The following is an 11435-nucleotide window of genomic DNA, read 5'->3' on the forward strand; positions in this document are numbered from 1 at the left end:
CTGTCCTCTGGAGTTAGAGTTACAGGCATTTATGAACTACCCTATGTGGATGCGGGGAATTCTGGTCCTCTGTAAGAGCAGCAAGGGCATCTAGTGCCGGACAGCTAGCTCTTCAGGGAACCACCACCCCTTTCTTTTGGAGACAACATCTCACTATGTAACTCTGGCTGGCTTGGAATTATCTATGTAGACCAGGATGTTCTCACAGTCATAGAGATCTGCCTGCCTCTGCTTCCTGAGTGCTGGAATTAAAGGTGGGTACCTGCATGCCAGCCTTGTAAAAGTTTCAGTGTGTGTGTGTGTGTGTGTGTGTGTGTGTGTGTGTGTGTGTGTGTGTGTGTTTTAAGATTCATTTACTTAGTGCAGGTTGTTGTGGGGCACATGTGTCATGTTGCTTGGGTAGAGGTCAGAAGACAGCTTGTAGGAGTTGATTTTCTCCTTCCACAATGAGGGTGAGGGGGGAGACTAAATCAGGCTTGGCAGCAAGCACCTTTACCCACTAAGCCATCCTTCTGGCTCTCACCACAATGTTGTTGTTTTGTTTTGTTTTTTGTTTGTTTGTTTGTTTGTTTGGAGACAGGATCTCACTATATAGCCTTGGCTGGCCTAGAACTCACTAAGTAGACCAGGCCAGTATTGAACTTGTAAAGATCTGCCTGCTCCTGCCTTCTGAGTGCTGGAGTTAAAGGTATACACCACCATGCCTGGCCATACCACAATCTTTTTCATCCAGGGCCTAATATTGCTGGATCCTGTCTCCTAGCAACAGACCTACATTTGCCCAGACCATCCGTCCAGTTGGAAGTCATATCCTAACAGGAGGGTAAATAAAAGCCTGTAGTGATCTCTCACTACTAAAGGGCTGCTTAGGTTCTGTGGATAGGGAGTATTTAATATGTCAGGAGAAACAGGCATCTAGAATCCCCCTGGATTATCTCTGATCATCCCACTTTTATGTCTACCTCATTACCTTCCTCATTTAGTGTGGACAGGGAATTCAGCTCCAGCAATTTCACATGGAGTAGAAACAATCTCTTCTTTGTAAAGAATGTGTGCAAGAAGCTTATATCTTTTAAGACCTCCCTGAAGGGGCCAGTGAGATGGCCCAGCAGGTCCGACTTATGGCCAGCTAGGAAGACTTGAATTCCATCCTGAGAATGCACATGATGGAGGGCGAGAACTCGGCATTTCAATATCTTTTTCTTCCCAGGGAGTGATTCCTGATAGTTTTGTTTGGGGGAATTTTGTTTTTAGTTTCTTTTGGTCTGTTTTGTTTTATTTCTTTATCTTTGAAAAAGGGTCTCATTTCGTCCAGGGTGGCCTTCCTCAGCTACATAGTAAGTTTGAGGTCTACATAAGACCCAGTAGAGGGAGTTAGGGGAAAAAGCAGAGAGGGAGACTAGCTTCTGTGTTCAGTGAGAAAGAGCCCAAGATGAAAACAGGAGGCTCTTTAGCAGGGAGTGTTAAAGACTTTGGGGGTTGGGGATGGGCATGCGCTTGTGCTGGACAGCTTTAGATAAAATTGAAGCAGTTATGGTTGGTGTGGTCCATGGCTAGGACTCCAGCTACTTTTATCTCAGAGATGAGGGAGGGTTGAAAGTGGAGTGTGGGCTGTGGCAGGCAGACAGAGGCAGCCATTTGTGCTCTGGGGAAAGGGGGGATGTGTGGTCATTGTTCCGGCTGCGGCCTATTCTTGTGTCTCTCTTGGTTCAGATATGGTCAGAGGGTGGCCTCGCTGTATGTACTGTTTCACCCTGTGACCATTGTTTATGCTCAGGCACGTCCGGGTCCAGCTGCCAGGGCTTGTTTTCATTCCCTCTGTGGTGGAGGGAAGTGTTTGGTCTAGAGCCTTCCTCAGCCCTGGCTGATGGACTGCGTTAGTGTCCCGAAATCAGCGCTGTGCCAGCTTCCTGAACTGCCATTGGAATAGGGGGCTGAGAAGATGGAAGTGCCAGACTCCACTACTGGGGGCAGGGGATGAAAGAGTTACCTAAAAGCAGTGAAGGATTCTGTGAACAAACAACTGAGGAGGGGAGGAAGTGGGGGTGGGAGCTGCACACAGGCACACTCGTGCAGTTCAGGGTCGACCTCAGGTGTCTTCCTCGGTTGTTCCCCCTTATTTATCTTGAATTTATTTATTTACTTGTTTGTCTGTTTGTTTGTTTTGTTTTTTGAGACAAGGTTTCTCTGTGTAGCCCTGGCTGTCCTGGAACTAGCTCTGTAGACCAGGCTGGTCTCAAACTCAGAGACTGGCCTACATCTGCCTCCTGAGTGCTGGGGTTAAATGAATGCACTATCACAGCCCGACTATCTTGATTTTTTTAATTACATTTATTTATTTGTTTGTTTGTTTGTGTGGTGGGGTACGCACAGATGGCAGGTGGAGGCCAGAGGACAACTTGTAGGAGACAGTTCTCTCCTTCCACCACGTGGGTCCTAGGGAATCAAACTCAGGTCCTTGGCCTTTGGGCAAGTATCTTCACCCACTGAACTACCTTGTTGGCCGACAGAGTTTCTCAATGAACCTCAAACTCACTGACTCAGCTGGACTGGCTGGCCAGTGAGCCCCTGGGTCCTTCTCTGTTTTGGCCACCTCAAATCTAGGACTGTAGGTGCCCACCACTGAGTCTGTTTTTCCACGTCAGTGCCAGAGGTCTGAAGTCAGGTCCCTAAGCTTCTTCAGCAAGCAGATTACGGACTGGGTCACCTCTCACCTGTCTCACCACAAACCTTCACCCACTGAGCCGTTTTGACAGTCCTAAACTTTTTGAGATAATACTGGTTGAGGCAAAGACGGATACATTTTTTAATTGCGGGACTTCTCAAAGCCTCCCTTTGCCTATGTGTTTGAATATCATGATAGCGGTTGTTTGAACCAAGATAGAGGAATGGGCAAAAGGCCAAGACAGCGGCCGACAGAGACAAAAGAGGTCAGAGGCAGACAAAATGACCGCGCTAGAGGCAAAGAAATTGAAAGAGAAAAGAGAGATTCTGGTAGGAACAGAGAAAGAAAAGAAGGCTGGAGAAATGGTTCACGTACAGGTACACGGTCAAGCATGGTCAACCCTGGTTCCATCCCTGGGACCTATACGGTGGAAGGAGAGAACTGACTCCTGCCAATTGTCCTCTGACTTCCCCAGGGGCAACACGGCACACATACACAATAAATCAAAATTTATTTAAGGGGGTGAAGGCAAAAGAGACGGAGAGGAGGGGACAGAATGGAAGAGAGATGTACAGATGGAGATAGAGACAGGGATACAGATGGAGAGAGTCAAGATCAGAGTCGGAGAAGGGGGCGAAAGAGGCACTTGGGTGAATGGAGGGATCGTGCCAGGGTGGCGCGGGCTGGTAGAGTGCAGACAAAGCCTGGACGCGCGCCGGCCCGGGTGGCCCCGGCCGGGACAAAGGCTTGGCCCGGGGGGCGGGGGCAGCGATGGCGCCGGCCGCCGAGGGCGCGGGCGAACTACAAGTCCCAGCAGCTCCCGCAGCGGCCCTTGGCCGGCCCCTCTCGCTCCCCGGGAGCGCCTGGCGGGGCCGCTGGGCCGAGGGGGCCGCCGGCGGGGCTGGCGGGCGGTGGGGTTTCCTGCAAGCCCGGGGCGGGGAGACGCCGGCTGGCCAGCGCGGGTGCAGCCGGGCCGGGCAGGGGCGAGGGGCATCGGGTGAGTGACCCCGAGAGCGGATCGGGCCGGACTGGGGAAGGCTGGGCAAAAGGGGGAGGTGGCTGGGAGGAGGCCCCCACCCTAAGAGCAGGGTGCGGGGCGCGGCTCCGGGCTACTTATATGCACCCCTCGCTGAGTGCGTGATGCCAGCTCTCGAGCTGGGGCGTCAATGTGGCAGACGCGGTGGAAGGGGGGTCCCGAGGAGCTCAGGCCTAGTGCGTTTATCCGCCACCCCCAGGACCACCCCCAAGCCCCCCACAGTGAGCCTGAAATTGGGGTGGGTGGAGGCGCCCGCTAGCTCTGGGGTCCTGTAGCGCAGGACACCTCCTTGCTTCAGGAGGTGATGGGGGCGGGCGGGGGGGGGGGGTGCTTTCTTTTCGGGAACCAAGAGAAGCCTGGGGTATTGTCTTCCGATGTGGGGCTTAAGAAAGGCCTTTTGCTCTATAGTGTGTGCAGGAGGAAAGTGTATTACCTCAAGGATCCTAGGATCTCTCACCTCCCAGTCTTGGCTGTTCTTTGAAGCCCGTGTTCCCAAGAGGTGATTGGGGTGCACCTGGCCTCTCCCTCGTCTAAGAGGTGAGAGTTCATGAGGCTGCTTTCTTCGAAAGCAATCTAAAAGTCCCTTGTCTCCCAGAAACCTGGGAGGACACCCGGGAGTGTTGCCCATTAATCTCCAACAGTGGAGCCTGGGTAGAGAAGTTGTTGGGGGAAATCAGCACCCCTCCGTGTACTGGCTATGAGGCTGGGGCTGGGTAGGTCTCCCAAATCCCCAGGAGTCCAGCCAAACAAAGAGTTCCCTCAGCCCCAGGGTAGAGCTCTGTTACTTTCTCCCGTTCTGCCCCCCAGCCTTTCCCCTAACATAGTCCTTATACCCTAATCATGGAGTCTGTGGCTCAGGAATCCCCTTCCCTGGAGACATCCCCCCCCCCCAGTTCTCTCAGTTACCCCACAGCCTTCCAGCTATTGTTTTCACCAGCTCTTCACCAAGGGGTTAAAATTCACAAGCTTCTAGCCAATTGGAAAATAGATCTATTAACTGCTCTCTCCCCTCCCTTCTGGCTGTGGAATCCTTAGTGCCCCTGGAACCCCCTCCCCAGGAGAGGCCCATGTATGCACTCTCCTTAATTTTGAAAACCTCGCGTTATGTTGTAGCCCAGGCTGTCCTTGAATTGTGCAGACCTTCCAGCCTTAGCATCACAAGGGCTGAGATTACAGGTGTGTACTGAGCTGCTAGCTCACATCTCCTCTCCCGTGTCCTCTAGGGAATAGACATCAAAGATCTGTCTAGGAGAGACTATATCCCACCCAGGCTGTGGGGTATAGAATGCTCCCCTGTAAGCAAACAAGGGTCCCTGCCCTTCTCACTGTGACACAGAAGGGGTGCAGCTACCATTAACTTCTCAGCCTTACCATTATCCGTTCTACTTCTGGAGGGCAACCCACACAAGCCCCCCTCTCTACCAGCAACATCCAGATCTACCACTTTCCAAGGTGGAGCAAAAATGCAGACCATGAACTAATGAGGAATAAAGAACCCTGACACCCATTTCCCCAGATTAAGAGTGTCAGACCTTAGAACTGTCTCCCATAAGACCCAAGCTCCCCTCCTACAAGAGCTCAGGATGGGGATGGAGATGTCACTCACCTACCATGCAGGGAACCCTAGGTTTGAATTCCAGTACTACATAAGCTGAACGTGGTTGTGCATACCCTGTAATTCTGCACTCAGGAGGTTGAGGCAGGAGGATAAGAAATTTAAGGTCATTCTTGATTACATATGAGTTGAAAGACAACTCAGGCTACACAGGACCTTGCTTAAAAAACAAGATCCCAAGATGGCCTCTTATCCCACCCAGCTTTAAGTTGAAAAGGGAGGGTCCCATCACATCATATGAGGGTTCCTCTATTTGAAATCCTGGCGAAGACACTAGTTAGAACTCTTTCTGTGGTTCAAGACAAGGAAAAAATCTGTCTGTAGTTAGCAGGGACTTTTGTGTGGCGTGGCCAGTCCCCTCTCCCTTCCCCAGAACCTCCCTCCACCAACTCCTGTGCTCATACTGCAGATTCCGTTCCTGAAGCCGCAAGCAGTTCTGCTTCTAGGATGAGGCGCTCAGTCCTGGTTAGGAACCCGGGCCACAAGAGCCTTAGGCCACTTTATGGAGATCTTCATTCAGACCCAGAAGACCTGGACCCTAGCCCCAAAGATCCAGACCCTATTTCTGAAAGCCCCGAGCCAGAGCCGGAAGACCTCAACACTGTCTCAGAAGATGGGGATGCCAGCTTTGAAGATCTGGACCCTGAGGCAGAAGAAGCTCAACCATCCATTTTGGGGAAGCCAGACTCAGATTCCCAAGATCTGGATCCCATGTCTTCGAGTTTCGACCTTGATCCTGATGTCATTGGCCCGGTGCCCCTGGTTCTGGACCCAAGCAATGACACCCTCAGCCCGGCTGCTCCTGATGTGGGTTCCCTTCCCTCTGGCCTCACTGCCACCCCTGAAATCTTGGCAACGAGCCCAGCGGTGCTTCCCGCCCCCGCCAGTCCCCCTCGTCCCTTCTCCTGTCCCGATTGTGGGCGAGCCTTCCGTCGCAGCTCCGGGCTGAGCCAGCACCGACGCACCCACAGTGGGGAGAAGCCTTACCGCTGTCCCGACTGTGGCAAGTCATTCAGCCACGGTGCCACACTGGCCCAGCATCGAGGCATCCACACGGGTGCTCGGCCCTACCAGTGTGCTGCCTGCGGCAAGGCCTTCGGCTGGCGGTCCACGCTGCTCAAGCATCGCAGCAGCCACAGCGGAGAGAAGCCACACCACTGCCCTGTATGTGGCAAGGCCTTCGGTCACGGCTCGTTGCTGGCCCAACACCTGCGCACGCATGGTGGCCCTCGTCCCCACAAGTGCCCGGTGTGTGCCAAGGGCTTTGGGCAGGGCTCTGCGCTGCTTAAACACCTGCGCACCCACACCGGTGAGCGCCCCTACCCGTGTCCGCAGTGCGGCAAGGCCTTTGGGCAGAGCTCAGCGTTGCTCCAGCATCAGCGCACCCACACGGCCGAGCGTCCCTACCGCTGTCCCCACTGCGGCAAGGCCTTTGGGCAGAGCTCCAACTTGCAGCATCACCTCCGCATCCACACTGGTGAGCGACCTTATGCCTGCCCACACTGCTCCAAGGCCTTTGGGCAGAGCTCAGCGCTCCTGCAACACCTCCACGTGCATTCTGGCGAGCGCCCCTATCGTTGTCAGCTCTGTGGCAAGGCCTTTGGCCAAGCTTCCAGCCTCACCAAGCATAAGCGGGTGCACGAGGGAGCTGCAGCCGCCGCCGCCGCCGCCGCCGCCGCCGCTGCCGCAGCAGCGGGGCTGGGCCTCGGGCCTGGCTTGAGCCCAGTATCTATGATGAGGCCCGGGCAGATCGCTTTCCTAGGTCCTGATGCTGTTTCTGTGCTGGAATCCGGCCTGGGCTTCAGCTCTGGTGCCAGCTCTGCCCGAAGTCCTGACCCTACTTCTGTGCTGGGTTCACTCCGGAATCCCATCCTCCAGACCCACTCAGGATCCATCTCCAGTCCTGATCTTGTTCTGTCTTCTGATCCTAAGCCAGGCCGTGATGCTGACCCTGATGTGGTACCCAGCCCCGACCAAGAATCTGATCCCAGCCCTAACCCAGATCTCATCCCCAGTCCTGACCCCAACCCCAAGTCCCAAACGGATCCCTGCTCTCACACTCATGACAGTCCCAGCCCAGCCCTTCCAACTGGAGAGAGTCCCAAGTGGGTAAAGGAGGAAGAGGCACTGCTGGGGCCCGATGGATAAAGGGGCCCGGCATCTATGGTGGTTTGGGGAAAGTGTGTGTTATATTCATAGTAAAATCCTCCTGCCTCCTGGCTCTGTGGTGTTGTCTTCTGTGCTTTCTCCTACTGCAGGTGGGGGCGGAGGGTGTGGTCAGAACCAGCCAGATCTGTGAAGGCACACCCTCCAGGCCGCCTAGCTTCCCATACAAGGCCCGTTCATCCCGTCTCTTCTCTCCTGGGTCTGGCCACTGTGGTCAGGTCACTCAGCCTCAGTGGGTGGTTTCCATGCTGGAATTTCTGGCATGCTGATGTTGTAGTGGGCTGACCATGGAGGCTACTAAAGGGCACCAAAGACAATCCACCGGATCCTTGCGCTAACTTCCTTGCCCTTGAAAAGCCCCGGGAGGAATAGAGGTTGCACACTCATGTTGCACACTTATGTGCTTACCAAACATCTGTTAGTCTGTGTAGTGGTGTGGGCTGTCCAGAGGTAGCAGCAGGAGGATTGGGCTATGTAGTGAGACTCTGTCACAAAAAGCTAGACTATCACTTGGTGCCTGTTGCTTTATTTTATCTTAAAATATTTATTTTTATTTGGTGTGTATAAATGTTTTGCCTGTATGTATATCTGTGTACCATGTGCATGGAGTGCTCACACAGGCCAGAAGAGAACATTGGATCCCCTGGAACTGGAATTACAGATGGTTATGGACCATAATCTGGGTTCTGGGAATTGAACCCAGGTCCTCTGTAAGAACATCTTTTATATATTTACAAAGTACATTCATTTTGTGCAGAGGTCAGATAACCTGCAAGAGTTGGTTCTCCTACTACGAACGTTCTGGGGACTAAAGTCATCAGTTTGGCAGCAAGTACCTTTACCTGATGAGCCATCTACCAGCCCGCCTGATCTTATTTGAAAGTTTTATTTTTATTTCATGAGTATCAGCGTTTGGTCTGCCTGCAAGTGCATTGAATGCATGTCTGGTGCCCAGGGAGGCCAGAGTGGGAGTGGACGCCCTGGACCTGCAGCTGTGGGCAGTTGTGAACTGCCATGTGGGTCCTGGGTGCTGACCCAGGATTAACCTTTGAGCCATCTCTTAACTTCATTTGTTTGTTTGTTTATTGAGACAGGGTCTCATTTTGTACCTCAGGCTGGCCAGGCTTGCCTAGTTTCCTGGGTGCTGGCATTACCCCAATAAACATCTAGTACTCATTGAGGTCTCAGCAGGAAGCAAGACCGGCCAGCACAGCTTGGACACTTCTAATTTAGAAACACTTCAGAGCTGATTATAGAGGGTGGGACATTCCAAAGCGTAGCAAGATGGCTGATTTAGATGGAGGGGCCACTCTTCCTAAGGGGGGAATTTTGTTTTGTTTCAGGGGTAGGATATCACTACACAGACCTAGCTGTGGTCTCAAAACCACCCTCTACATGGCTCCACATGCCTGACTCTGTGTGTGTGTGTGTGTGTGTGTGTGTGTGTGTGTGTGTGTGTTGTAACTGTAGGTGTGGATGCCAGTGCCTGTGTGTGTGTGTACACAGGAGGCAAGAGCTCCGGGTTGGTGTCTTCCTTACTCTTCACTTTTTAATTTTTATTATATGTCTAGGAGTGTTCTGCCTTCAGGTAAGTGTGCACCATGACTGGGAGTTGTATCTACTGAACTGGAGTTATGGATGGTTGTGAGCTGCCATGGGGGTGCCAGGAATTGAACTCTAGTCCTCCACACCCCCGCGCTCCTAACTGCTAAGCCACCTCTCCAGCCCCTCACCTGTTTTATCCTGGAGCTCACAGATAAGCTAGACTGGCTGGCCCCAGGCCCCAAGTATTCTGTCCTCTCTGCCTCCTCGGTGCTGGGTTACAGGTGCCAGGCCATAGTTTTTACGTGAATTCTGGGGATCTGAATTCAGATCTCCATGCTGGCATGACAAGCCCTTGGGCCACTAAGCCATCTCCCCAGCCGCCATGCCTAGCTCTTGAGGAAGTATTGTTATACTTGCCAATATTACTGACTGCACAGGCCACCATGCCTTGTTTTTGCAGTGCCGGGAATGGATCCCAGTTTGTGCATGCTGAACCCTACCAACTGGGTCTTGAACTCTCTCATTTAATCCTTTGTACAACTCTAAGAGGCAGGGAACTGTGGGTGACTGCCATTTTGCAAAGGAGAAGAAATTTTTGTTTTTTCAAGACAGGGTTTCTCTGTGTAGCCTGGCTGTCCTGGAACTCACTCTGTAGACCAGGCTGACCTTGAACTCAGAGATCCGCCTGCCTCTGCCTCCCAAGTGACAGGATTAAAAGATGTTTAAGACACCATGCCTGGTAAGAAAATTTTAATTATTATTGTTATTAATAATAAAGGGGAATAGGTCACACAGTTTAAGGCAGTCTCAGAAATTCTGAAGTGATGATTATAAGTGCTTAGATATAAACTCGAATTACCTACCTGCCTTGCAGATCCTATGTTCTTAACTTTCCCGTTCCAAGCAAGACTGCAAATGCCCTGAGGCCATAAAGAGGTGAATGGTAGGAGATGGAAACTATTTAAGCGGGAAGTTTTCTGGCCCTTGCAAAGCCATTGGGAAACCACTAGGAGGTTCTAGAAGATAAAAATTCTTTGGAGGTTCTTCAGGCTGCTCGTAGGCGGAGGCTGTCAGTAAAAGGCAGGACTGAGGCTGTTGCAGTAGTGCAGAAAGGCCGATGTCTTTGGGCTGGTAGAAGAGGGTTCTATTTGGCTTAGGCCATACAGTTTGCTGGTAGCCTGGATGGGAGACAGGAAAGGTGTCTGGGAGTAAAGGGGAGGATACTTTCGGCTTAGGACGTAGGGTCATCACCGGACACCATGGAGGATAACAGGTCAAGCTGTAGACGTAGAAGTCACGAGGAACCAGATCGGAACCAGCGTGTTGCACAGACCCTTTTTTGTTAGCCTTGCTGGTCAGTCGGTGCTAGGACCGCGAGACTGACTGCTCTTAACCCGTGAGTCGCCGGCTAGGGGGCGCATGCGCACTGCGGGCATGGGTGTGGGTGGGGGAAGCTGGGCTCCGGCTTCGTAGGCTGGGCCAGAATTCGTCACGTGGTCAGCTCAGGCGCCTTGCTCACGTGACCGCCGCGCATGTCAGCTGATGCGAAGGGTTTGAAGCCGCGCCGGGAGGGAGCGAGGCCGCAGTCAGTGACAGTGGCGCGCGCTCGGACCCGCCCGCACCCCGCGCTCACCGTGCGGCCATGGCCACCGCGGCGGGCCGGCGCGGCTCAGGTGAGCGCGGGCGGCGGGAGGGCGCGCCCGGCTCCTCAACCTCAGACGGTGAGCGCCCAGCCTGGCTCCGCTGCTCAAGTCCAGTACGGGAGAAATGGGCATTCGGCTTCTGGAACCTGGGCGGCGGGTGGGCACCAGCATCTCTGACCTCAGGCGGAGAGCTTCCACAGAATCTGGGTGTCGGGGTGGGTAGCGACATATCTGACCTTGAGCGGCGAGCATCCAGGTTCGACGTTCTGAAGTTCAGTGAGGACTTCTCTGAGTTTCTATGGGGGAGAGATTGACAGATGCCTCCTAGAACCTGGGCAGCGGGTGCGCATCGACATCCCCGACCTTGGGCGGCGAGCGCCCAGCTTCCCGTTCCTCCAGCCCAGTGCGGACTTCTCAGCTGCTCCGTAGGGGAGAGAAGGGCAGAAGGCGCATAGAACCTGGGCAATGAGCTCCCAGCTTCCAGTTCTGAAGTTCCCTAGAGTCCCCATGGGAACCTGGGTGGCGGGTGGGTACCGACATCTCTAAACTCAGGTGGAGAGCTTGCATAGTACCCAGAACCCGGGTCGTAGATGGGTACCAGCATCGCTTGGCCTCAAGCAGTGAGTTTCCATAGCTCCTAGATCTGGGTGATGGGTGGACACCATCTTCCCCAACTTCCTCTGTCAGTAAGCTCTGTTTCCCCCCCTAAAGTCTGGGGCAGACTTCTTAGCTGCCCTATGGAAGAGAAATGGGCAGATGGTTCCT

The 11435-nt window shown here is 53.4% G+C and overlaps 2 protein-coding genes across 2 annotated transcripts in view; both read left to right on the forward strand.

The window, feature by feature from the left end:
- Positions 1–3554: 3554 nt before the first annotated feature.
- Znf358 (zinc finger protein 358) lies at positions 3555–7535 on the forward strand. Its single transcript, XM_059249201.1, has 2 exons — positions 3555–3662; positions 5726–7535. Exon 2 carries the CDS (start codon positions 5764–5766, stop codon positions 7462–7464), a length of 1701 nt encoding a protein of 566 aa, XP_059105184.1. The 5' UTR covers positions 3555–3662; positions 5726–5763; the 3' UTR covers positions 7465–7535.
- Positions 7536–10539: 3004 nt separating this feature from the next.
- The window catches only part of Mcoln1 (mucolipin TRP cation channel 1), a 13822-nt gene continuing 12926 nt past the window's right edge, over positions 10540–11435 (forward strand). The window contains exon 1 of the mRNA XM_059249517.1: positions 10540–10700. Coding sequence (XP_059105500.1) covers positions 10670–10700 — 31 coding nt within the window. The 5' untranslated portion in view covers positions 10540–10669. The remainder of the gene's footprint in view (positions 10701–11435) is intronic.

Source organism: Peromyscus eremicus, chromosome 23, assembly GCF_949786415.1.
Source record: "Peromyscus eremicus chromosome 23, PerEre_H2_v1, whole genome shotgun sequence".
In the NCBI taxonomy this organism is placed as follows: Eukaryota; Metazoa; Chordata; class Mammalia; order Rodentia; family Cricetidae; genus Peromyscus; species Peromyscus eremicus.

Excerpts from the sequence above, each read along its gene's own strand:
- Znf358 (XM_059249201.1), top strand. The coding sequence starts at position 5,764 with ATGAGGCGCTCAGTCCTGGTTAGGAACCCGGGCCACAAGAGCCTTAGG.